This window comes from Pelodiscus sinensis, chromosome 2 (assembly GCF_052426305.1).
Source record: "Pelodiscus sinensis isolate ZL-2025 chromosome 2, ASM5242630v1, whole genome shotgun sequence".
Lineage (NCBI taxonomy): Eukaryota > Metazoa > Chordata > Testudines > Trionychidae > Pelodiscus > Pelodiscus sinensis.
Window position 1 is genome coordinate 201,307,935 of NC_143053.1, and position 27,678 is coordinate 201,335,612.

At 43.6% G+C, this 27,678-nt stretch overlaps 1 protein-coding gene across 3 annotated transcripts in view; it reads right to left on the minus strand.

Moving 5' to 3' along the window:
• Positions 1 to 18,003: 18,003 nt before the first annotated feature.
• STK31 (serine/threonine kinase 31) overlaps positions 18,004 to 27,678 on the minus strand; it is a 93,869-nt gene continuing 84,194 nt past the window's right edge. For all 3 annotated transcript variants that reach the window (XM_006138366.4, XM_025179112.3, XM_075922194.2), the window contains 2 exons: positions 20,933 to 21,001; positions 18,004 to 19,749 (listed from right to left, as the gene is read on the minus strand). In XM_006138366.4, coding sequence (XP_006138428.2) covers positions 19,525 to 19,749; positions 20,933 to 21,001 — 294 coding nt within the window. In that variant the 3' untranslated portion in view covers positions 18,004 to 19,524. The remainder of the gene's footprint in view (positions 19,750 to 20,932; positions 21,002 to 27,678) is intronic.

Below are 27,678 nucleotides of genomic sequence, written 5' to 3' on the forward strand. Positions count from 1 at the left end.
ATTGGGTGGTCCTAGCTCTGACCAGTTAGGAGGAGTCTTGAACAGACAGACACACACATACTGACTGACAGACTCATACATAACTATAACCAGGAGGCAACCAGACAACTCTCCAACACCACATTTTACAAACCTCTCTCCTCTGATCCCACCTCGGAATACCAAAAGAAACTACACTGTCTCCTTAAAGGCTTCCCTACAGCTACTCGGGAACAAATCCACACAGAAACACCTTCTGAACCCACACCAGGATTGTTCTATCTGCTTCCCAAAATCCATAAACCTGGACATTCTGAACATCCCATCATCTCAGGTATCGGCACACTCACTACGGGTTTATCCAGCTATGTAGACTCTCTTCTCAAACCATACGCAACCAACACCACAAGCTATCTCTGAGATACTACTAACTTCCTAAGGAAACTACAAAACATCAATAACCTCCCCGATAACACCATCCTTGCTACCATGAACGTAGAAGCTCTATACACCAACATCCCACATGAAGACAGATTACAAGCAATTAGAAACACTATCCCAGAGGACACCACTGCCAGTCTGACAGCAGATCTATGTAACTTTGTTCTCCCCACAATTATTTCCAGTTTGAGAACAACTTATACCTCCAGATCAGCGGCACAGCCATGGGTACACGCATGGCCCCACAATACGCTAACATCTTTATAGCTGACTTAGAACAACGTTTCCTCAGCTCCTGTCCCCTTTTACCCCTTCTCTACTTACGCTACATCGATTACATCTTTATGATCTGGACGCACGGCCAAGAAACACTGGAGACATTCCACAGAGATTTGAACAACCTACACCCCACCATCAATCTCAGCCTGGACCATTCTACATGAGAGATCCATTTGCTGGATACCACAGTACAAATCACCAATGGAAAATTAGATACCACTCTCTACAGAAAACCCACCAACTCATACAGTTACCTACATGCCTCCAGCTCCCATCCAGAACACACCATATGATCCATCGTCTATAGCCAAGCCCTTCGATACAACCGCACCTGCTCTAATCCCACTGACAGAGACCAGAAACTTCAGGATCTCTACCAAGCATTTATAAACCTCAACTACCCACCCGGAGAAATAAAAAAGCAAATTGAAAGAGCCAGACAAATACCTAGAAACCATCTACTTCAAGACAGACCCAAGAAAACCAACAATAGAACACCACTTGTCATCACCTACAGCCCGCAACTTAAACCTGTCCAACACATTATCAATAAACTACAACCTATACTAGAAAAGGATACTAAACTCCAAGAGGCTCTGGGAGACAGACCCATAGCCTCCTATAGACAACCACAATCAATGCCCACAAAACAGATATTAGACAGGATCACAAAGAAAAAACAGTTTCTTGCCATTTCAACCAGAAAGGGCATTGGCTCAATGACTTGATTACCTATATCCTGCTTCAAAGACCTTTTCACACCAGACTTGAAAGAGAATCCTCTAAACTGTCATTCATACTTAAATTCGACACTTATCACCTAGGTCTAAACAAAGACATTAATTATCTTACCCATTACAAAGATAGCTTCCCCAATTATCACCTCTAATATCATTAGCTCACAGACATTTACCTCCCCTCCTCATCCCCCTTCTGTTCTGAAATTTGATTTGTCCTTTTCATACGTGTTCATTTTTTTTATTGTATCCTTTGGTATATATGGTTGTGCCAATTTTCTTCCACTATTTGATCTGAGGAAGTGGGTCTGGCCCACGAAAGCTCATCACCTAATAAACCATCTTGTTAGTCTTTAAAGTGCTACATAATCCTGTTTTTTGCTTCAGCTACACCAGACTAACACGGCTACATTTCTATCACTATTCTACACACAGACAAACTCTCTCAAATATATAGTAAATTTTGTCTTAAGAAAAAGATAGTTGAAATGCATAAGAAGGGTCTCAGTGCATAATATGGGAGACATGATTGGTATCTAAAAAAAACACATGTACTACATAACAGAAGTAGGGTTCAAATTAAAGGTTGTGTCAGACCTCCCAATCACAGGGCTTGTGTTACACAGTTGTGAGCACATGGCAGGGCACAGTGTGGCATAAGCCCTGATTCAGCAAAGCATCTCAACCACATTTACATCCTTTTCTGTTAAATATGTACAGAAAAGCCTTATTGAAGTGCTTTGCTGAATAAAGGCCTTAATGGGAAGGAGTGAGAACACTGCATGTGTTGAATGGGCATGGTGGGGCTGGCAGAATTAGAGCATCCAAATGGTATTAACCTAAAATCTGAGTCACTAAAAGTCCCAGTGGACCATGCCCTATTGAGGCACTGGAAGACTTTCAATTCAAATCAACTAACTGCAAAATCATAGCAGCTATGTTCTGCACAAACTATGTAAAAGCCGTGTTTAAGGTTCCTATTTAGCCCTGCATGTGAGAAGGAAACATTTGTAGTTATTATTTATATCACTAAGGTATCTGAAAGTGACTGAAAAAACAGGGCTTTTCCTTCTGCTTTTTCTTCTTTTAACATTTCCCTAGCCCCACTGTTGAGTCTTTCAAGCTTTGATTTTTAGACCTGAAAATCTAATAGCACTGACTCAGGCCAGAGATAATAGTTTAAAATGTTTTATTATTGACCTCTTCTGGAACTCTTGGCAAATTATTCCATTTAAAAACAGTTCTGTTTGTATGGGGGGGGGGGGTTATGCAGCTACTAGGAACAGTTGAATAAAAAACAGGATTCAGGTTTCTTAGCAGTTCCTCTCTTGCTGTTCATTCCCCCACCTTAAATTCATCTCTTGCTGTTCATTTCCCATCTGAAGTCAATTGTGACTAGATCATCAGCATAACCACCTCTACAAACAATTATGCTGCATCAAAACATGCTAGTTTTATCAAGTGGGGGGTATCAACAGCAGATGCTGATGCTCTAAAGAGAAAAGGATCTTTTCATATAAAATATACTTGTAGTAAAGAAAGGGAATAAAAACAGGAAATGTTTGAATAGCTTTTCTCTTGGGACAGAGTTCAGTCTATGCTTTGATGCCTCTTTCTAGTCTTTTTTTGTCCTACGATCACATTGTTGGATGGTGCAATACTGATTCAGATATAGTCCCCCCCATGCCCAGTGACTACTCATTGCAAGAGAGTGGGATTTTTGACAATTCTCCCCCATGGGAGATTTGATATGCAAGCTAAATGGTCTATAAATGAAATGTTTCCCTAAAAGATTTCAATGAGGCATCAGTGGGTGTTTTAGGAACTGCATCAAAACAAGGCACAAGATATTACTAATCAAATATCCCTATAATTCTGGCTACAGAAGGCAGTTATTGCTTAGAGCCAGTCATTTGATAACTCAAGAAAACAGACCTCTGTAAAGTAAATTAAAATGGCATAAAACTGATTTACAAATATATCAATCGTTCAGTCTTATTCAGTGTATTTACTAAAGTCGTCCTGCTGGGCAGGATGTAATATTCAGAGAGATCAGATCTTTGCAAATGTCAGTCTGCCTTTGAAACAACACAAGTAAAAAATATTCAGTTGCTAATAAGAAGCTAAACGTATATGTTTGGGACCATCTCCTGGGGTGTTTGAAAAGCACCTAGAAGATTAGTTTTAAAATGCGGATTTCACTCACAAACAAACCATTTTGGATTAAATCAGCAAATGATGGCCTAATTAACTAAAGAGATTCCTGGGGTAAATAGACAACACACACACAAATGGTAACTTGCACAAATGAGAGTGAGCTGCTGAGCTAGTTTTTTATTTATTGAAATGAGTGAAAGACAAAAAGGTCTTGGCCAGAGAAGCTGGCATCTCGTGGGTCATTTCATAATTAACAGAGAAGTCATTCTAAGTCAGGGGTGAGCACTAATTTTTGATGGGGGAGCACTCAAAAAATGTGGTAAGTGATCAAGGGGTACATTCTTCCATACTAATGAAGGAAGTGTGGGGTCTGGGATGGATGTTGGGTGCAGAAGGGAGATCAGGGTAGGAGACTGGTGTGGAGGAGGGGGTTTGGGTGAAAGAGTGGTTTGTGACCTGGAGGAGGGAGTGCAGGGTCTGGGAGTGGGTTGTGGCCTGAAGCAGGGGTTCAGGGGCTTGGGATGTGACCTAGGGGTTTGGGTTTGGGATGCAGGGTCTGGGAAGGGGTATGATTGCAATAGCAAGTGGGCTTGGGTTGTGACCTGGGGCAGGGATGCAAGACGGGGAGCAGACAGTTTGGGGGAGTGAGGAGCTGGGGTGCCAGGTGCAGGCTTTGGCCCAGAGGTGCTTGTCTAGGCAACTCCCAGATAGCAGCCCAGCATACCTGCCTCTTCACCCCTGCACACTGCTCAAAGTGGTTGGCTATGAGGGCCATGTTCTCTCTGCACAACACATGCCTGGGGGGGAAGGGGATTGGGCGTCTGTGCAGTGCCTGTGCCACAAGTATAGCCCAAGCAGCTCCCATTGACCAGTTTCCAGCCAATGGGAACTGTTAAATTGTCCTAGGGGCAGGGCAAAGCATGAACCCGCCTCCCAGGGACTCATGGTGCTCAGAGCAGCACATGGCCCCCACAGCCAGCCACTTTGAACAGTGTGCAAGAGCACAGAAGATAGAGAACCTGCCCATGGCTCCCACTGAACCATGGGACAGTGGTGGGCTGGATCTGGCCCACAGGCTGTATTTTGCCAACCCTTGTTCTAAGTACATAGTTCAATTGCAAATTTGTATCACATCTCTGGAATGGAGAAATAAATGTATGTGAAGTAAAACTGTAAAAATAAATCCTATAGTAGAATTTGAATACAGGCAGTCACCGAGTTACGCGGATCCGACTTATGTCGGATCCGCAGTTACGAATGGGGCTTTTCTCGCCCCGGAGGACGGGAGCAGCGGGATGCCCAGATGCGCCATGGTCCCGCTGCCCGCATCCTCCAGGGCGAGAAAAGCTGCTCCGCGTCTCCCGGAGCAAAGCCTTGGGGGACACCAGCAGCGGGACAGCCGCAGCACGTCTGGGCTGTCCCACTGCCCGCGTGCTCCGTGGCTTTGCTCCGCTTCTCCCTGGTCTGCTGGGGGGGGTGGGGGGGTGGAGGGCTACCCCCAGCAGACCAGGGAGACGGAGAGCAAAGACACGGAGGACCTGGGTGGCGGGACCACGGCGCGTCTCGGTCCCCCGTCCCCCCCCCAGCAGACCAGGCTTTTCTCTGGACGCCTGTGGTAGAGCAGCTGGGGTGCTGCCGGTTGGTCCCACAGCGGCGCTCTGGGCGCTACTGGACCAACCCGGCAGCACCCCAGTTGCTCTGCCCCGGGCTTCCTGGAATCAGCTGCTGATCAGTTTCAGCAGCAGCTGACTTGGGGACGCCTGGGGTTCTTAAGTTGAATTTGTATGTAAGTCAGAACTGGCATCCAGATTCAGCCTGTTGAAACTGATCAGTGGCTGATTCCAGGAAGCCTGGGGCAGAGCAACTCTGCCTCGGGCTTTCTGTACTCAGCCACTGGTCAGTTTCAGCAGCGGCTGAGTCTGGACGCCAGTTCCGACTTACATACAGATTCAACTTAAGAACAAACCTACAGTCCCTATCTTGTATGTAACCCGGGGACTGCCTGTACATACATACATTACATAGAAAGGGTACAGTTTTAACTGCACTAAATGTTACCAAACACATGATAGGAAATGGTTCTGGTTGTATTTTATAAAACTAGGTTGGTTTCAATGTAAAGTTACTTTTTGCTGGCACTCCATGATTACGTTGTTACTTCTGGCTATCAAGGTGTCTGCCAGTGCCTTAAAGCTAATCCTCCAAGGCATTAAGTTTATATAACAGATTTATATTCGCATAAGCTTAGAAGCTTAACAGAAAGGAAATATACTGACTTTATAAATCTGCCAGAAATATATATACTCTATAGATGTACTGCATCTCTCCTCATAAAATTTACCTTACTTCCCTCCCCACTCTGCCCTGGGGTCCCAAAGAGAAGGATGCTGCCTATAGCAGATGTTTCTCATGAATGTAATTTTCACTTTTGCAATTAAAAACAGAGGCCATGATTTTCCAAAATGACAAGTGATTTTGGTTGCCTTAATTTTTGAGTGCCTAACTTTCCAATTTAAGATACCTTCAAGGGAGAGTGATTGTCAGAAACCAGGTGCGTGGCAGCTTTAGGGCATCTCAAGCAGGCTGCCCAAAAAACTAGTTGCTAACAACTTTTAAAAATCTTAGTTCAAGAGTGAACCAACAGTGTGATAAAGAATGTTTTATTTACTTTTAATTTAAGATACTTGCAGCAGCTATTCAAGGGTCCATGTGCACTTTTCTGTACTGCAGGCAACAAAGCAGCAAATGCGCTCAGCTCAGATCTCCCCTAACTTGTTTTATATTGTGCTGCTTCACTAATCACCAGTAATAGCCTATCTGAGCAGGTGTAAAACAAGTGTAAAAACAATTTTAACAAGACATTTTAAAATTTAGTTGTTCAGTCACTTTGTGCCCTGGAAATAAAGTAATTTTAACTGGAAATTCTTTGCTGTCCCTGGAAGCTGCTATGTTTTTGAAGATGTTTATTGAATGACTACGTGAAAGCTGGACAAATTTACACAAAGGAGCAGGTGAGAACCACATTCTCTCTGCCACCCAGGCTACACACAATAGTTTTACCATCCCGCAGTTGAGATATTTATCTGATGACACACCAAAAAAGAAATGAACAAACTTATGAATCATAAAATGATACTAACTACAGTGGATGATGCAATCCATGAGTCACCCTCCTAAGATTACCACGTTCCAAATTACACCACTTGCATCTTTTATGTGTTCCTCTGCTGCTAGTATAATTTGTCGTTACCACCAATTAAATGACAGACATAAATGGAATTCCTAAAAGATAAAAATGAATCGTGATGTTCAACAAAATAGCAAATAAAACTGTCAAAAGATTAACTTTGAACTGTACCTCAGAGCAGTGATAAAGACTTCAAGGTATTAACAGAACAGATGGGCCTGCCGATGCTTTTCGACTAGAAAATGTTTTACATTTCCAATAATTTGTTGAGTTCATCAGTTTGGCTCTTCTGGCAGCAATAAAACACCACGGAGTTCTTGTGAAAGGAAGAAGGATAGCTCCTAGAGAACGACTGGCCAATGTAAAATCATCACACTTTCAGGGAGCAACATTTTGCTGTGAATTCAAAGCTTCTCTTATCATGAGTTGCTTAAATATACGTTTTGGTGCATATTTCCCAATCTCACTCCATTTTCAGGGGAACTTTTATAAAAATGCCATTACTAGAAAAAAATGAAAGGTATTTCTAACACAACTATTGCGTACTAGTAACCAGCTCTCCTTTGGTCTCACTTGGCATCACTCTACCAAGAACAGGGTAAAGAGCCTATGAATAGAGTTGGCTTCAACTTTACAACCCCCATTTTTATGCTAAGATTATTGGCTTCTTTACAATGCATTGTGTCATAACACGTGCATAGCACCACATATAGTGTATATCCATCCCACAGTGAAGGCCCAGCTCTACTGAACTCAGTGACTATTTACTAGCTAGCCCAAACAGCCATCTAAACAATGAATTCTTCATACATTCAATTCCTTCACCGTTTTATTCAGTAGCTGCATTCTTGAGAAACGTGACAAGCTAAGCATATAGCAGCAGCTCAAAGTGATGGACAGCATCACTCATTTTGGTCTATCCAGCAGGGACATCTGACAGGATAAAGTACAGAATGAAACACTGCAATCTAGTGGGATGAAGGAAAGACCAGTGGTACCAAAACTATCGCACCAACAGCTGCATTAGCAACTTGCCAGGAGCCACAGAGTTGTATCAAATTTCTATATTCTCACTCAACTAATGCTAACCTTCCATATATTATTGGGATCTTATATAACTTTTTTCTTTTCACTTAACATTGCCATGTGAGTAATGCCATAGTAGTTGGGTTAACAGAATTGTGTAAACACAGTGCTTTAAACAGAGAGAGAGAGAGAGGTTGCGGTTACTTACTGAACCTGTTCCACCTAACAAGATGTAACACCCCTAGGAGCAGGCATTTTGCTAACTTGTAACACCGACGTATTCTGAAACCCACCTACAAATTCTCTGGGAAAATATGGTTTGCTCACACTGCCTCTCTGTTATGGTAATAAAGAGTTTCTGTGATTTCCGAATAGGTTTGGTTCTTTGCAAGTAGAATGCCAGAGCATGCTGAATGTGGAAAAAAGTCTCTGGTCTTCAGAGAAAGTGTGGTGTTTGGGGGAAAGTTTGACGTGTATCACTTGATTGATGTGAAACTCTGAAATAATCTTGGGGAGAAATTTGGAGTGTAGTCTAAGAGAAACCTTTTCTCTGTGAAACACTGTATAAGGAGAGTCTGCCACTGCTGCTCTGAGCTTGCTGCCCTCCAAGATGACATGATCACTGCTAACCTTCATGGACAGGTGGGCCATGGCACAAATTGCCATAGTAAGCTTGGACAGGACAGGTTAAGGTCCCAATGAGGGGCATGTTTAAGCACTAGTAGGAAGGTCCCAATCAGGCCTTTCATGAATTATACTGTAGCGGGGTGAGTAAAAAGAGAACATCCTTCCACTGAAAAGAGGAAGTCACTAATTGCTGCTAAATGTTTGGCTTGATAGGTTCTAGTAGACTTCTCTTCTGGTTATGCACAGTGGTCGAACATGAATGTTCTATTTCTGACACCCTTCCAAAAAAAACCAGACCATGACATGGCATAACCCTGGATTGGGGAGAGCTAGAAGAATGATGTTGCCTCTGTTATGTCTGCTCTGCAACCTGTGGAAATGGAAATGGGAGGAAAGGTGTATCTGGAGCTATTAATTTAAGACATCAGCAAAGCATCACCTTGAGAATCATAACGCAGGCTCCTCAGAGCAAGACAGAACTTTCTTTTCATTTGGGATGCAATGAGATCCCATAGCAGAGCACGCCACTCAACTGTATTGTGAATCTCCCACTTGTGATCTATCAAGAAGCTTCTATTTAACTAGTCTGCCAAGGAGTTGTAAATACTGAGAAGCTATCCGGCTTGCGTAGTGATATGGTTTCTAATGCACCAGTTCCAAAGTGACAACTTCCCATCAGAGAGAACAAGATCTCACTCTGCCCTGTTTGCTTACACAGACAATTTCGGTGATATTGTTAGACAGACAAATATGGAATAAGGTATGACAGGTTTGGTCACTGAGATCCCCTTGAGATTGTCACTTGATGTGCTCAAAGCAAGTTACTTAAGCAAAATAAAAGCATGCCAGCTATGCCTAATCCTCTAAGAAACTTGTTACCTGTAATTTCTTACCCTAACAGTAGTTCAAATAATCTTTTCTCACAAGTGGGAAAGCATCCAACTTGGGCCTGATCTTTCCCCCTGTTCTGTCTTCAGTGTTTCCAGCAGTCATCTTGAGTCATCTTAACAGGGTTGTCCTGGCATCTGGAAGCCACCACCATTGTTTGATTTCCCAATTTTATATCTCTTTTGCCAAAGGCAGAAATCCCTTGTATTCAGTTTAATACACTTCCAGAGGAAATGTACAGCTTCTAAAATGGGTACCAGCATCAGATGACCTGGCCACATGTCTTGGTAGGACCAACCGTAGTCTAGGCTTATATGCAAAACAAGACTATTCACAGATCACTGACTCAAGTAGTAGACCATTAAGTTCCTTAAGTACTGCTAATGGCCCTCACTTAACATGTCAAAATTAACAAACCGGTTTACACTTCATATTTCTAACTTCAAATACAGAAATGAAAAGGAAAGGGAATGGAGGGTGGGAGGCAGAGTAGGAAAGGAAGGGGATAGTATATCCCTGCTTCACCAGGTCTAGGACCCAACGGTTCGAAGTGATCTTTAACCATTCCTGGTAAAAGAGGGAAAGACGGTCCCCAAAGAGTGGACAGGTAGGTGCTACTGGTACTCTGCTCTCTGGCATACCTTCAAAATGATGGCTTAGTTTGGTGACCGGGTGACGGGCCTGAGCCTCTCTCAGAGTCCAACCGAGGGCCCCTTGGCCTGCCTCTGAAGAGGTCAGGGCGGCTATTGTTACGGCCCCTCCTGCGACCCCTATCATTGTTTTGCCCCCTTCTAGGGTAGGGTCTAGTCTGGAAGGAGCGTCTCTGAGGAGCCGGGGTATGTATCCCTAGCGACTTCAGGATCGCTCTTGAGTCCTTCAAGCTATGAAGCTTGGAATCAGTCTGCTCTGAGAACAAGGCCGGCCCCTCAAAGGGAAGGTCCTGAATGGTAGTCTGCACCTCGGGTGGGATGCCAGACACCTGCAGCCACGCACTACGCCTCATAACAACCCCTGTGGCCATAGTGCGGGCTGCCGAATTGGCCGCGTCCAGGGCCACCTGGAGAGAGGTACGCGCCACTGCTCGTCCCTCTTCCGTCAGGGCCCCGAATTCCTGGCGGGATTCAGGAAGAAGCTGGCTAGCAAATTTCTGCATAGATGCCCATGTGTTAAAGGCATAACGCCCCAGCATTAGTTGCTGGTTAGCTATACGTAGCTGGAGGCCCCCCGTGGCATAGGCCTTCCGGTCAAGTAGGTCCAATCTCCTGGGCTCCTTCACCTTCAGAGTAGGACCTGGAGGCCCTTGGCGCTCCTTCTGCCCTGCAGCCTGGACCACAATGGATCCCGGAGCCGGGTGGTTAAAAAGATGCTCGTGCCCCGCCTGGGGTACATAGTACCTTCTCTCGACCCCCTTCTGAGTCGGTGCAATAGAAGCCGGCGTCTGCCACAGAGTTTTGGACAGTTTGTCCACCGTTTTATTCAGTGGGAGCGCCACTCGACCAGGGCCCGCTGCTGCTATGATGTCCACCATAGGATCTAGGTCCTCATGAACCTCCTCGTGCTGGACCGCAAGATTGACCCCAGCCTTCGGAGCAGCTCCTGGTGTGCCCTGGAGTCCATCAACGGGGGCTGGGGCGCGGGGTCAGCCAGGGCCTCATCTGGTGAAGATGACGAGAACTTCCTCGAGGGGACCGCCTCCTCCTCGCCGAGCTGTGCCCCTGGTTCCCCCTGGGCAGAGATGTCCATATAGGTTGAGCCCGGCTGGGACATAGCCCCCTGCCCCTGATCAATAACCGGGGGTCTTGGCATCGCCACCATAGACGAGCTGTCTCCAGGCGGGGGGGCTGACAAAGGGGTGGCAGATGGGGTGCTGCTTCTTCGGGACGACCCCGCCACCAGCCCCGTAGGGGGAGGCCCCTGGGCCTGGTGGTATGCCCAGGGCGTCCAGAATGCCCACTGAGGTTGCCCCTGCCACTGCTGCTGGTCCACCGGCTCCCGGTGAGATGATCTGACCGATGAGCGAGATCTATGACGGGGCCGTGACCTGTATGATGACCTGGCCGATGCCACCGATTCGGCCCCAGACTCCGAAGAGTACTCTGATGCTGACCAGGGAGGGGCCGATGAAGCCTGCACCTTTCGCTGTGCTGCCATGGCCGATGGCTTGCCCCTGTGCACCGCACGCGGTGCCAGTGGGGGCATAAGTGGAGGTCCTTGCTGTAGCGGTACCATGCCCAGCTGCATCTGATAGGCTGGTAAATAACCCTCCGGTGCCATCATGTGCAGCGGCGCCACGCCCTGCGGCTGGGTTGGCACTCCCAGGGTGTGAGCAGGGATCGGTGCCGGGAGAGGCATCAGCTTCGGTGCCGTGCGGGGCGCCTGCTGTGGCACCGCAGATGACGCATAGTACCATAGGGCCAGCAGGGAGTCCCCTGGAGTGGCGCCGGTATACCGGTGCATATATACCCCTACATATATACTCCTGCTGGCCCCTCCACCTCCTCAGTTCCTTCTCACCGCCCAGGGGGCGGTCTGCGGCACCGGACCCTGCACCGGTGCCAGTGCCGTTGGCGCCGCAAGCGCACTCGCTCCCGGTGCCGGCATTCGTCCCAGCACCGGGAAAAACTGCTGATGGGCCGAGGCCTGCCCTTCGCCCAGAGGGTCCCACGACCCGGCCATAGCCTGCTGGGGGGCACTTAAGGCCGGTGCCGGCGCAGTCCGCTCCTGCGGCACCGGGCTCTCTCCTTCATCCACAGCCATGTGAATGAGGTCCTGGGCTGCCTCAAAAGTTTCTGGGGTGGAGGGCCGACGGACCTCTCTTAGCCCCACGGGCTGCCCCGGGCTCTTGCCCTTGTCCGGGCTGCGCCTCTTTTTGGAGGCCTTAGCAGAAAGGTGCCCCTCCTTAGGGCGCACCTTCTGAGCACTCCTCTCTGCCAAGCGTCCCCTCGAGCTCTTGGGGGCCCTCGGCACCGGAGACTGCGATCTGTGCCTCGGTGCCTTGTCCGACGGGGGTGCCGCCAACGGTGCGCTGCGGGCAGAGTGAGGTCGCTCCTCGCTCTGAGGCTGCAGTGCCGACTCCATTAGTAGGAGTTTCAGCTGGGAGTCCCTCTCCTTCTTGGTCCGGGGCTTAAAGCTCTTACAGACAGAGCAGCTTTCAGCTCAATGGGCCTCACCCAGACACTTTAGGCAATCGGAGTGGGGATCTCCGCAGGGCATAGGTTTGGAGCAGGAAGCACAGGGTTTAAAGCCCTGGGGCCCTGGCATGCCCTCCCCTCACGGGCGGGTTCCGCTGCTCCCCTATCTAACTAAAATATTTACAACACCTAACAACTACGTAACTAGATAAAAACTTCAACTAGAACTATAATACAACAGATAAGAAATAAGCTGCTAAGAGATAGGCTATCAGCCTGAAGCATGCTCCAGCTACCGACACGGGCGGTGAGAAGGAACTGAGGAGGTGGAGGGGCCAGCAGGGGTATATATGCACCGGTATACCAGCGCCACTCCAGGGGACTCCCTGCTGGCCCTATGGATACTGCTAAGGGAAAAAAGCTCCGGAATCCGTGCACGCGGCGCGCGTACACCTAATCAGAATGGACATGAGCAAGCACTCGAAGAAGAAAGATGGGTTATCAGCACCTATTGGCAGCCTTCCCAATCAGCTCCTCCTCCCCGTCATTACCTCTGCCTGCCAGCAGGCCCCACCAAACAGCATTTCCCCCTCCCTTGATAATCAGCTGTTCAGCAGCATGCAGAAAGTGCTGGGATAAGGAAGGAGTGAGGGTAGAAAACACTTGGAGGAAAATGGGTCCAACAGGACTGTGGAGTTTGGTTTCCTTTTATAACTTATGCTTGCCAATGATGATAGTATCTCAACAGCCAGCAAGCTAATGCCCTAAATATGGTGCCTAAATTGGAGGGTTTCTCTGAGGCAAGCAAGTCTACCTGAAAGCACAGGACTCACCAAGTTCAAGTAAAAGCTTGGTCAGAGAGGTTAAGGAGAATAATTTTGCTCCTTATTCCTTGTAACAACTTTTTAGGTACTTGAAAGCAATTTTGCCCCCCTCGGTCTTCTCTTTTCCAGACTAAAGGAACCCAGTTGTTTCAATCTTCCTTTATAGGTCAGGTTTCCTAGCCTTTGATCATTTTGGTTGCTCTTCTCTGGACTTTTTCCCATTTTGTCTACATCTTTCCTGAAATGTGGCACTGAGAACTGGTTAAAAAAAACAACTCAGTGAGGTGTAATCTGTGCAGAATAGAGCAGAATTACTTGCCATCAGTTATATACATTCCCGCTAACACAGCCCAGAATGCTTTTTTTTTTTTTGCAAGTATCATGCTGTTGACCCATATTTCGTTTGTGTTCCACTATGATTCCCCCTCTCCTCCTGCCCTCCCTTTATCCCTTTCTGTAGTACTCCTTCCTAGGCTGTCATTTCCCATTTAATATGTGTGCAGCTGATTGTTCCTTCCTAAGTGAAGTACTTTGCATTTGTCCTTATTGACTTTCATCCTGTTTACTTCAGACAATTTCTCCAAGGCAGAAGATGCAATTTTTGAATCCCAAGACTTCGGGTATAGTCCTGGAGCCAGTGGAGTAGTTTCCCAAACAAGAGAGAAATATTCTATACCCGTGGTCCCCAACACGGTGCCCACGGGGCCATTTGTGTGCGCCCGCCAAGTGCTCGGGGCTGGCCGGCCCCGGGCACGTGGTGCATGCACGGTGCCGGAGCCGGCCTGGGCACATGGTAAGCGCCGGCCCCGGACGCGCCGCGAATTGGCCGCTCGTGTCCCGGGTGCGTGGCACTTGCAGGGGGGTGCCGGCCCCGGGCACGCCGCGCTTGTGGGGGGGGAGGTGCCAGCCCTGGGCGCATGGCGCTTGCAAGAGGGGGGCGCGCGGCCCCGGCGCTTGGGAGGAGCGCCAGCCCCGGGAGCGCAGCGCTTGCAGGGGGGCCCTGCCCCCGAGCACGTGGCTATGGGGGGGGGGACTGGCGTGCATGTGTCCCCGCCCTCTGGCACCCAGCAGGCGAACGGCCACGCCCCCTGGCGCCCGGCCGCCTCTAAAGGTTGGGGACCACTGTTCTATACCATACTATAAGGCTGCGTCTACCCTGGCATGATTTTGCACAAATACTTTTAATTGAAAAGTTTTTCTGTTAAAAGTATTTGCGCAAGAGAGCGTCTATATTAGCATGTGCCTTTGTGCAAAAGATTTACTTTTGCGCAAAAACATCCGTGCCAATGTAGACGCTCTCTTGCGCAAGAAAGCTCCGATGGCCATTTTAGCCATCGGGCTTTCTTGCACAATAAATTGATGTTACCTGTCTACACTGGCCTCTTGCGCAAAAACACTTGCACAAGACGACTTATCCCTGAGTGGGAGCGTCAGAGTATTTGCGCAAGAACTGATTTCATACAGTAGAACATCAGTGTTCTTGTGCAAATACTCGTGGCCAGTGTAGACAGGCGGCAAGATTTTACGTAAAAGCAATTGCTTTTGCGCAAAATCTTGCCAATGTAGACACAGCCTAAATGTTTAATTACCAATCTAAGGCTATGTCTATACTACAGCTTTTGCTGGAAGAGGCTATGCATATGAAGTGCTAATTAGCATTTTGTCATGCTTCATTTGCATAATCTATTCTGAGACGTTTTTGTACAAAAACAAGCAGTGTGGCCGTGGCCAATTTTGTGCAAAAAACCCTTATTGCTCAAAACAGAAATGTCCACACGGCTTGTTTTTGCCCAAAAACCCCTTAAACAGAAACGGCTCAGAACAGATTATGCGAATGAAGCGTGGCAAAATGCTAATCAGCGCTTCATTTGCACAGCCCCTTCTGGCAAAAAGCCATGGAGTAGACAAAGCCTAAGACTATAAGTATTTATAAATGTTTTCTATATAGCTTATGTAACAAAGGCAAGGAGGACCAGATTTCCATTCAGGCCATGAGACAGTAAGGAGAAAATTGAGAGGTGCCAACCTCTACCGCCCATACCCTCAGTCAGTAGAACAAGTAGAGCTACTAAAAACATGCAGGCCAATGGACACTGCTTTGAAGAACTTCAGGACTTGGAGGTGTACTCACTTAGAATACTTTTTTCCTTCAGTTGAAAAGTACTGACAAGTATTTTTAGGAAAGGTGCATCAACTGGAAGATTGGCACTGTTTCTGTGGACTAAGCATAATGATTATCCTCTTGATCACTGAGGGACCTCCATACATTATGAAACACAGATTTGAGTCTCCTACAAAACTGTCATCTTTTTATTTGTAAAAAGTTATCATAAAAAAGACCTGTTCGCAAATATAAGCACTTTCAGAGAGGCTTGTATAAATATCAGCCATCTCATATAACTCTGGATAGCTATAAATTGGCAGGCATGTATTTGGGGAAATTTATCACATTCCCTTCATGACAGTTAGATCAAAGCACTCATAAATCAATATGTTCTAGCAAAAAAATCCCAGTTTCTCTTCCTATTCTACAACTGGGAAGCAGCAATAACATAGGTTTTAATTCCTGTCAGATGATGCCACCGTTTTAAGTATTTAACTACAAAGAGGAAATGGTTTGGCTAGGGAATTGCTTTCAGTTTCTCCATTTCAGATATTTGATCATAAGCAAACCAAAGAGAACAGTTTCAGAATCACTTTGTGAACTGAAGAACAAAATATTTGAATATATTGAAGCATCCTGTATCACTGATGTCACAAGTGAATGCAAATAGAATGTATCTTGATCCAGGAGTCTGGGAAAGACTAGTGTAAATGGAACATCAATTTACCTCCAAACACCAGAATGATTTCTAAATTCTTCCACGTAGTATTGCTCTGTCCACCTTCCAAAGACTAGTTCAAGACCCAGAAAAAAAAAAAAGGAACTGGAGACGTGGTTTGCTTACACTTTCTGAATCTGTATGTGGGACAATGTCATAGCTATAACTCAAGCAGTAATCCCTCAGAGTCTCTGTACCCTTCTCCTGAGTCTCTAACAATATATCAATCTCACTCTACAGGTATGTACTCTCCAAATAATTCGGAGTGTTAGACATACCATGGCAAGACACTGCAACAGGACCCATGTTCTGTCTATCTTTATCTGTTAACATGTCAGTTCTGGGACACAGCAAACAACCATTTTGACTATTTGAACTTAAATATTGTATTTAGAAGAAGACACCTCTTTGAACAGCTTGAGAATACTTAACTTTTTTACCTAGAGCTACACATTTATTACAAGGAAGAAAGAGAACAACCTGAATCTTCATCTCCCTAAGAAAACAATAAAACACGATCTTGTGAAAGTAACTTTTAATTCTGTATGGCTGTGTCTACACTGGCATGAATTTCCGGAAATGCTTAAAACGGAATACTATTTTGTTTTCAGTTTTTCCGGAAAAGGAGCGTCTACATTGGCAGGCTGCTTTTCTGGAAAAGCCCTTTCGCGATTTGAGTCTGGAAAAGCCATTTTCGCGATCGGGGCTTTTTTCTGGAAAAGACTACTGGGCTGTCTACATTGGCCCTTTTCCGGAACAGTGTTCTGGAATAAGGACTTATGCCCGAGCAGGAGCAGAATAGTTTTTCTGGAATAGCGGCTGATTTTGTACAGTAGAGCATCGTTGCTTTTCCGGAAATTCAAGGGCCAGTGTAGACAGCTGATTTTCCAGAATAAGTGGCCCAGTGTAGACACAGCCCGCTAGTTACACTGTATGGACTATGAAGACAAGATCTGCAATAATAAAATAAAAGTAATAAATATACCATTTAGCTCTTACATAGCACTTTTCATCCATTCTGCTTTCTGGGAACAGGGCAGGTTGAAATTTCTGAAATAAAAGATTGCCAGTATGTCATTTGTGACCACTGTTTCAGATTTGGTGTATGTGTTTAAATAAAACAAGTCACATTTAGAATATACTCAGAGTCCACATCACTGGTTTCTCCTTCACTGGGACACAGACCTGAACAATCTTGGATAACAGCTTCCACAATAAGTAGTGGTATTCTCATAAGAACTACCCCTCATGGTGGCTGAATGAGATGTTATCCACAGTGGATTCATACCACCACCCTGCCTCTACTTCCTAACACACTTTGTTAATCAGTAAGTGAGTTAATGACATTTAAATCATCATTAGGCATTGATGCTTTCATTAAAATTACTTGGTTTCCTTTTTTCAGAGCTATTGTTTCAGGCTCTCTGCAAACTCCAATGTCACTATGTTGGTTACAACAAATTGCAAGTTTTTTGAGGTACAGACCATCTTTTGGTTCATGTTTGTATAGCACCTCATTCAATGGGGTCCTTCTTCATGACTGGGGCTCCAAGGTGAATCGTAATATAAGCAATAATAAGATTATAGTTAAAATTCTAGGGCTCAAGAAAGCATTTTGGGGAGAGTTATGTATACACACATACCTCCTCAAACCAAATCTTCAATGCAGTATTGAAAATAAAACCCAAATATTAGGTTAGTGATCTAGATACTTACTGCAGCATTTACTTAAAACATATCCCTGAATTAATAAAAGCTTCATTCAACAATATGTAAGTACTGTTTTAAATTTTTTGCATATTCTGTTACATTTTTCACTGTGATAATACAGTTTAACATAAAAAAAAGCTAGATGCGTAGTAATCAAAATGTATGTGTCAACCCTAAATAACTCAGAAACCAAAGTCACTTTCCAAAGATTTTGCTATCACCAATTTTTATTTTACGGTAGTTACAAATATCTGATAAGCGCCCTCTAATAGGAAAAATAAGACTGAACATCTTAATCTGCAATAAAACAGTCAGAAAAACAAATATCAATTAAAGATGAAATATCACCTCTGCCAAAACATTCTTTAATGTTACAGAAGCAATTCCAAGATTGCACGTTAAGTATCACTGGACATGAAACTTCAGTCTTCCCCAAAACAAAAACTACAACACTGAACAATCTTCAAATGGTAATGACCTACTACAGTAATTCTGTTAAAAAAATCTACTACACACAATAATCTCTGGCTAAAAGGCTGTCCATGAGCAATATTACCAGGCAAGAGCAACACCCGGTGGCCAGATATATTTTTACAGGAATTCTGCCTCTGATCTTTTCCACTGCTACTTCTTCTTTCCCATTTAGGTTTCCAAATACACTACTGAATGAGTGGCCTAGCAGTGGCTTCAATAAACATTCAATTCAGGACCGATTTCTTGTGTCCCAGAAATTATATACAGATTTGTTCCAATTTTTGCATAATACTTTGAGGTTTTATTTTTTTGTTTATTCCAACACCTCCCCCACCTATAGTGAAAATCTGCAGTTTTCAAAATGTGTTTCAACAAACATTCAGAAATTGTATTTATTTTTATCAGGATTAAAACTTGGAAGACACAATATGGTTTCCTGCTTAAACACCTCCCTCCCTCTTCCCCCCACACAAACACTTTTATAAACAGATATGTAGGATTCTCTTGAGATAACAAGACCTGGTATTTTATTTGGCCAGCCAGGTGCTTTGGTATGAAATAGACAATATATTTGGCCCTTTGCCAACTCAATCAGAAGGGCTCAAACACATTTGGCTTGATTTCTGGATAGGGAAAATAGGCTTGATAGCTCTCTCCATTTAGTGCACCCCGCTGACCAATTTCCAAGGCACCACAGGTGGTTTCTGTCACAGAGGCTGTTGTTGGAACATCTGCCTAGCTATGTGACAAAAAACATCACTAGCCACTCATTAACAGTAGCAGCCATCTATTTTAACAGGAACAATTTGGAAGGGAGCAGAGAAAGAGAAGAGGAAAGAGGGAGAGGATAGCAGGCATGAACAGGCATGTAATCTCCTGGTATCTAGCTAATAGCTCTACCATCATTAATTAACGTCTCCTCAAAAAGTCTTCAGAATGGTCAAAGTGAAAAAGCCAAAGCACTGCCAAACCTGGGAGCATTTCTCCTTGCTATTGCCTCAATTAGAATCATCATGCTCTTAACTTCAAACAGTTTAGAAATATATTTTTGGAAGAAATCCCAATGAAGGGGCCACACTTGTAATTACACAAAAATGATTGAGATTATCAAATCCTTTTATATTTTGAATATTTGAGAATAGGACAACTACTTTCAGATCCCCTTTATGTTTTTATTTTTATTTATTTAAGAACTCAAAATAAAAATAAATGCAGCAAAAAATAACTGGCAAGTCCTCAGGCCTACTGAGAAGGGCCTATTTCCTCATTGTCATCTATATTGTCGGAATTGATGATGTCCTCGCCTTTTTCCTCTTTCTTTTCACATTCAACTTCTTCACCAGATTCACTGTGTGGTGGAGCTGAGATCACATCAGGCAACAAGAAACAGTCATGATTCAGCACCTGTTCAGCAGTCATTCTATTACTGCAGGTCAAATTCAAGAGTAGAGATTTAACCTTGTGGTTCTAAGGGAAAACAAAAGGTAAGGGCGAGAGAAAAGAGTTACTTAGCAAGAGAAACACACAAGTCTCCAACTCCATAAAGCCCCATTAACAAATCAAATATTTCCTCAATGCATCTTCCAAGTATTTGAAGCTCGGATATCTCTCACATGCAAAAACAAAAAACAAAAAAAAAGTGCTGACCTAACAATGCCAATTTTGAGGACATTAAACAAAGGTGGTACTTGTTAACACTATGGCAAGTTCCTCACTAATTTGTCATCTGAAGAAGCAGCTCATGATACTAGTTGTATATATTGGTTAGTCTCTAAGGGGCTAAAGGACCATTGTTGTTGAAGTTTTTTTAGTTACAGACTAACAGCTACCCCTCTGAGACTTTTAATATGTCATGTGTTCACAGTGCCACTACCCATAGCCATTATAAATGAATACTTTCAACTGCTTTTATTTGATATCATTAGGGAAATCCTGAATATCAAGGGGACAATTAAAACTCATGTGCCCTCCACTTCATTCATTTTAGTTACTTTAGTTTTTATCAAGTTCAAGATTTATTTTTCACTTTAGTCTCAACTCTGACATTTAAAAAAAAAAGCAAAGTAAACCAACAGGGCTAACTTATCATCTGACCTTCATTTATACCACAGTTTAGATGATTTATTTCTACAATCCAAAATCTTAACACATGAAAAGCAAACCGCAGCCAATGGGAGTTACAAGGCTCTGTGCCTACGGATGCTTAAATAAATAAAGTGTCATGTGGCCTGCTAGCAGCTTACCTGGGCAGGCCTGCGTCCCAACTTTGAAAACCCCTGCTCTAATGGGCATGAGTTTATGGTAAGCCACACATGGCTTAAACCCTAGCGATTGAGGCATGCCCCACTGCTTGGGGAGGGGCAACGCCATTTACTAGGGTTGTAATTCAACAACTACTAAGTAACACAAAATTGTAAATTCTAACCACTATAACTAGCTATATTTTCGGGGGGGGGAAGGGAAAGGGGGAAATCCAATGAGAATGATACTTGTGTGAAAACAAAGTCAAGCAGAACTTCCAGAGACCATCATGGTCAGTAAGAAAAAAACAGCACTATAAGGCTGCAACTCCAGGGGGCATAAAACCAAAGCAGCACTGGCCTATATTCTGTGTGTCTCACTTAGCTGCCAAATAAGTGAGTTTACATACCATATCAAATTCATCCACTTCCGGGGTCCCATCTTCTTTAATTTTAAATTCTTGGTTTCCAATGAACAGCTGCAAGTTAAAAATACGATTCCTGCATAACTTCAGATATTGCTGTGTATGGTTCACAGAAAATTTTAGAGTCTCTAATCTCTAAAGCATGCTACTAACTCACTTCTATCTTTACAGCGGAGTAAAAACCGATCAATGACATCTCTTTTTCTAAATGAAATGGGAATACTACCTTTGGAATAAAAATCTCCACACATCATAAGTACAGACTCTTAGATTCTATGTCACCCATATTCTTCATACAGATATAATAACCACTAGTAATTTTACTTTTAGTATCAAAGTAGAAGACAAAGCCAGTAGAGGCACCAAGCGAAGTGATCAGAGCCATTAAAAATGAGATTCAAACTCCAAAGTCATGGATCTGGTTGTAGGTCTACTACTAGAAGCCCCACTAGCATATTGTAAGAGGATGAGCCCTGTTTCCCACCCTGTATCCTATCCATAAGTCACACCTGAATCCTACCCATAGGTGCAACAAGGTTCTTATGACTGCCTTGTAAAAAAAATCTAAACTATGAACTAAGGAAGCCTGTGGGAGAAACATCTTCAGACCAAGATGGAAGTGTATATATATCAGACCTATAAGCCTTTATTGCATGAAATAGTACTTGAGCCCACAATCCTTAAAAAATCTCAGACACTAAGGTGAGAATGGCAATGTCTCAATTCTTAGTTGTTGGCTGGTCCATGTCACAAGAGCCCTAGAAATACTGACTTTTTTTTAAATTTTGAAGGGAAGTGATGACACAATAGTGACTAAACAGAGACTTAACCTTGTCTCCAATAGCAAATGGCAATCTACAGGTCTGATCAATGAGGGATGTTGCATCTTTTTTTGCAGAGTCTGGGATAAAACTGTGGCAACTGTTCAATGTTGCACGGTATCATTGCATCAGAGTTTGTGCCAAACAATAAATATGACCTGCGATGCTGTATGATTGACTACAACCATTTATCTAATTGATATGAGCACTCTATACAACTTCTACAAAGTGTGTCATGTAAGGTGTCAATTGCAAAGTTACAAGCCAGCCAACATGATGGTTAAATCCATGTATCATCTAAAGTTCTGAATATTAGCTAGCATTTGTATCTCAAATGGGTTTGTTCCTGGGTGACACCTCTCAAATAAATTTACATCAAAGACAGACACCTATATATTGATTGCCCATCTAGAACACTCAGCTCTCACAGCAGGCCATAGAAGAAATTCATCCTGCTCAATGAGCGCTTGCTGAAGATGCCTCAGACACCAAGGGACCAGTGGCCAACCTCTCTGATTTAGCAAACCATGCAAGGACATGGTTTTACAAAAGGTAGATTGTGCCAAACCAACCTGATCTCCTTCTTTGAGAAAGTAACAGATTTTTTAGATAAAGGAAATGCAGTGGATCTAATCTACCTCGATTTCAGTAAGGCATCTGATACAGTATCACATGGGGAATTACTGGTTAAATTAGAAAAGATGGGGATCAATATGAAAATTGAGAGGTGGATAAAGAACTGGTTAAAGGGGAGACTACAGCGAGTCATACTGAAAGGTGAACTGTCAGGCTGGAGAGAGATTACTAGCGGAGTTCCTCAGGGATCAGTTCTGGGACCATTGTTATTTAATCTTTTTATTACTGACCTCGGCACTAAAAGTGGGTGTGCGCTAATAAAGTTTGCGGATGACACAAAGTTGGGAGCTATTGCCAATTCAGAAAAAGATTGGGATATCATACAGGAAGATTTGGATGATCTTGTAAATTGGAGTAATAGTAATAGGATGAAATTTAATAGTGAGAAGTGTAAGGTTATGCATTTAGGGATTAACAACAAGAATTTTAGTTATAAGCTGGGGACACATCAGTTGGAAGTAACGAAAGAGGAGAAGGACCTCGGAGTCCTGGTTGATCACAGGATGACTATGAGCCACCATTGTGACATGGCTGTGAAAAAGGCTAATACGGTCTTGGGATGCATTAGGCGAGGTATTTCCAGTAGGAATAAGGAGGTGTTAGTGCCGTTATACAAGACAGCACTCTTGGTGAGACCTCATTTGGAATACTGTGTGCAGTTCTGGTCTCCATGTTTAAGAAGGATGAATTCAAACTGGAACAGGTACAAAGAAGGGCCACTAGGATGATCCGAGGAATGGAAAACCTGTCTTATGAAAGGAGACTCAAGGAACTTGGCTTGTTTACCTTAACCAAAAGAAGGTTGAGGAAAGATATGATTGCTCTCTTTAAATATATTAGAGGAATAAATGCCAGGGAGGGAGAGAAATTATTTAAGATCAGTACCAATGTGGACGCAAGAACAAATGGATATAAGCTGGCTATTAGGAAGTTTAGACTCGAAATTAGGCGAAAGTTTCTAACCATCAGAGGAGTGAAGTTCTGGAACAGCCTTCCAAGGGAAATAGTGGGGGCAAAAGACCTATCTGGCTTCAAGATAAAGCTAGATGGGTTTATGAAGGGGATGGTTTGATGAGGTACCATGATCTTGGCAATTAATTGACCTTTTACTATCAGTGGTAAAAAGGCCAATGGTAGGAAAATAGGAGTTGCTAGAGAGAACTTTTTTCTGGGTTTCTGGTTGGTGCCTCTTGCCCACATGCTCAGGGTTCAGCTGATTGCCATATTTGGGGTCAGGAAGGAATTTTCCTCCAGGGTAGATTGGCAGAGGCCCTGGAGGTTTTTCACCTTCCTCTGCAGCATGGGGCACGGGTCACTTCTCTGCATCTTGGGGTCTTTGAACCATCGTTTCAAGGACTTCAATATCTGAGACACAGATGAGAGGATTATTCTAGCAGTGGATGGGTGAGATTCTGTGGCCTGCATTGTGCAGGGGGTCAGACTAGATGATCATAATGGCTCCTTCTGACCTTAAAGTCTATGAGTCTACGACATGTGATATGCTCATAAGGCCCTAGACTCCATCTCTGGCCACTAAAGCTTTCCACAAACAGGGCTATGGGCATGGTTTGGGATAGTAAAATTCCATGCACAAGGCAAAAAATATAAAAGATCCCTGAAATGTCTCCATGTGTCTTCATTCCCTGCTTAATTTCTCTGGACTGGATTTCTAACATGAAACCTTTAAACAAGGATTTATGATCCCCAATATAATTCCAGAGAGCCATCTAAGGCCAACAATTTATTTCATTCCTGCGGTGATCCTGATCTATGAACACTAAAAATTACATGTATGCATATGATCCTTTAACCATTCAGTAACTCTCTTCTTTTCTCTCTTTTTATATTATTGACCCTTTAGTTTTTATCTACTAAAGGACTGGTATTAGCAGGGCTCCACAAATTGCTATATCTACTCACTGTGGTGAGTAGATTTCAACCAGTCACCCCATTCACCAGTGCTGTGCACATGCGCAGTGCCAGTCTGGCGCATGCGCGGCTGGCAAGATGATCTCGCCGCAGTTAGTCGAGCCCTGGGTAATAGCATGATTATTGGATAAGATCCGTGTTATATATTGACCTGGGTATGTGGCTGATTGATCCCTTGGGATTGGACAAACCCCACATCTGATAAAATGGTTTTTCAGTAATCACTCATTGTGAAGTCCAGTATCTGAGTGGTAAGTTAAGGACTGGAATGCCTATATATACACACTGCATTTTGACCTCTTCTTAACAAGTGTGATGATATAAAAGTTCACATTTGTACAATACAATGAAAAGATAACCACCAGCTTGGGATGAATCTGCCCTATTTCTCAGCAGTCTGTTCTGAATTTAGAATTCTCAGCTATAACCCAGTGAGCTATAGTGACATTACCATACCAAATTGAATTACAAGGGGCAAATGAAATGATCACATGTGTATTAATCTGGAATTTGTGAAGGAAACAGCTGTACCTATGGAACTGATGACACTTCAGAGGGCTGCTATTGTCACATCATACTACAAACCTTCTTAGGCTGAACCAGCCTTCACCAGTCAATTTGGCACCTCTATTCACTTCCCCTCATGCTTCCATATTGGCCACTTTCTCCTGCCTCTTCCCAGAGACACAGATAGGTGCAGCTGCTGACCATGTTCCAATCTGTCTACTATGCCTCAGTGCACACACAAACAACCCAATACACAACTTTTTGCTCTTCTCCACTTAGCTACCACTAACTCCTGCACCCAAGATCAACTCCCTAGCTGATTTTTCCTATAGCAATGAACATTTTAAACTGGCTAGGGAATTTTTTTAAATGAAAAGTGACAGGCCCTTTCCTTCCCCCATACACATTCCCAGTGGTTCTGCAGGCCAGGCCAAGACGACAGAATTTACAATTCACCAAGAAGAAACATGTCCAGTACCAAAGCGTTCTTCAGTAACATTCCAGTGGCCGCTGGCACTGTGCAGCAATCGGTGTTGGATAAAGGCACAGTAGATGTCACCATTCCATTCTTAACCTTATCAATTAAATCTCTTTCCACAATATTGAGAATAGGGGCAGCTGCTTATGTCAGCACTCAATTTAAGATTGAAAGTGTTTTCACTTAAAGATTCTGTTGCAATCTTTTTATTTCTTCTAAGAATCGTGTGTTGTGTGTGTAAAATTAACATTACTCCCTACATGCAGGAATACATATACTTTAACCTACTTCTTATGCCAGGCGCCTACAGCTTTCTTATATTATGAAAAATATTTTTCAACCACCTTTAATGTGGCTTTAAACTACTAAAATACATGAGCCCTGATGTATTACTAAATTGCAACTAGCTGCTATCATATTAAACAACCGTTAGTTTTGGATTTAAGAATTGATTTTACTAGAAATAATACCATTTACCATCACAAAGATTACTTAATTGTTATCATTTCCTAAACAAATCATCAAGAAGCAAACATGTTAAAAAGTGAATTTAACTTACCAGCCTAACCACTATACAAATAGCTTTGTATTGATCTACCTGTTCAGCACAGAGATCTAAGATTTCCTCATTGCAAGCATCCTTTCAACAATCTGGAGATGCATTATCAAAGCAAAGTCTATAATTAAGCATGCTATTAGGCTCTGGTATAAAAGTTATCAAACCTATCACACTGCAATTGACGGAGTGGGATCTCTAACCTGCTGAGAGATCTCAGAAAACCCAAGTAATTTATCTCCAACTTTAACTGGCCCTTGGCAAGACAGTTAAGAAATGTCAAGAACATTCCTACTAAAAATCACAGCTTGGGGATGTGGATGTTTGACTGTTAACTCACAGCTATTTAATGTCATTTTCCATATTAAATACCCAACCATTACTGTAATATTTCTAAGATTCATTAAATAACAAACCCATAAATGATAGAGAGGAAATACAAGTTATTAAAGATAAACTAGAGAGCTTCTGTGGAGGACTGCTGAGCACACATACACTTTTATTCACCCTGCCTCCAGGGCATGCCTTCTAATTCCTACATTCATAATACTGACGCTTAAAAGGAGCCACTCTAAATTATAATTTTGCACAAATATATCCCCACATATTCCCCCTTTAAAAATTAGCTTTTCTATACATACATCTTACTATATGTTTTAGAAGTGTACTTCTGCCTGTCTGTCCATCTGGGAGTCTGTTCAAGAAATCCTCCTAAGTAGTAAGAGCTAAGACCACCAAATTTAGTACGCAGTTTTCTCTTATCATAACGTAAAGCGAGATAAGGATTTGTTTGCACCAGGACAATGGGATGTGCTTGGAATTCAATTTTTTCTTATAAAATGGAAAGGGAGGTGTCTGGTAGAAGGAACAGTTATATTGTAGAATGACCACAGGGGCAGCAAGGCGAAAGAGATAGGGACTGGGATAGCTATAACCTCAAAACACCTATCTACTACAGGTAATCCCCGCTTTACGATGGCCCGAGTTTCGACCCCCTGAACTTATGACCTTTTTTGTAAATGCAGAAGGGGCCAAAAACCCCCGACTTACGTCCTCAGTCTGCATTTACGATGGCACACAGCACCTGTCGTAAACACAGGTTCAAGTTACAAAACCCCCGACTTGCGACGCTTCCCCAGGAACTGATCGCGTCTCAAGTCAGGGGCTGCCTGTATATATTTCAGAGAGTTTGTCTACGTTTGTCTGTCCCTGAGCCAGGGGACATGCATCCCTCTCCTGGCTGTGCCCATTAGAGTTGCAGCAACCATAGACAGGAACTTCTCACCTGGCCCCAAGCTGCTATGGTGAGAGAGGACTGGGGCAGCCTGCATACTGAAGCCCTCAACCCCAGAACATTGATTTAAATGAAGACGAATAAATCTAATTTGAGTTAAGGGCTTGAGTAATCCCAGATAAGTCTTCTAATGTAGGTGTATATCCACCATGAACTGGAGTTCATTTGAAAATTGAATACTATCAGTACTATCAACTTAGGATTGAATAAGAATCTTAACTGGTGAACACATTACAAAGGCAATTTCTCCTCTCGATAACCACATCAACGGCTGTGACTGAGCTACTTCCACCCTGACTTGAATAGCCTCATTTAAACAAGTACCTTCTTTCTTTTGTTATCTTTATATATACCCATGACTCTGTATACTCATCTCCAATTCATCTAATGAAGTGGGTTTTACCCATGAAACCTTATGCCCTAATAAATCTGTTAGTCTCTAAACTACCAAAGGACTCCTCATTGTTTTTGCAGATACAGACTAACACAACTGCTCCTGAGACAAACCTA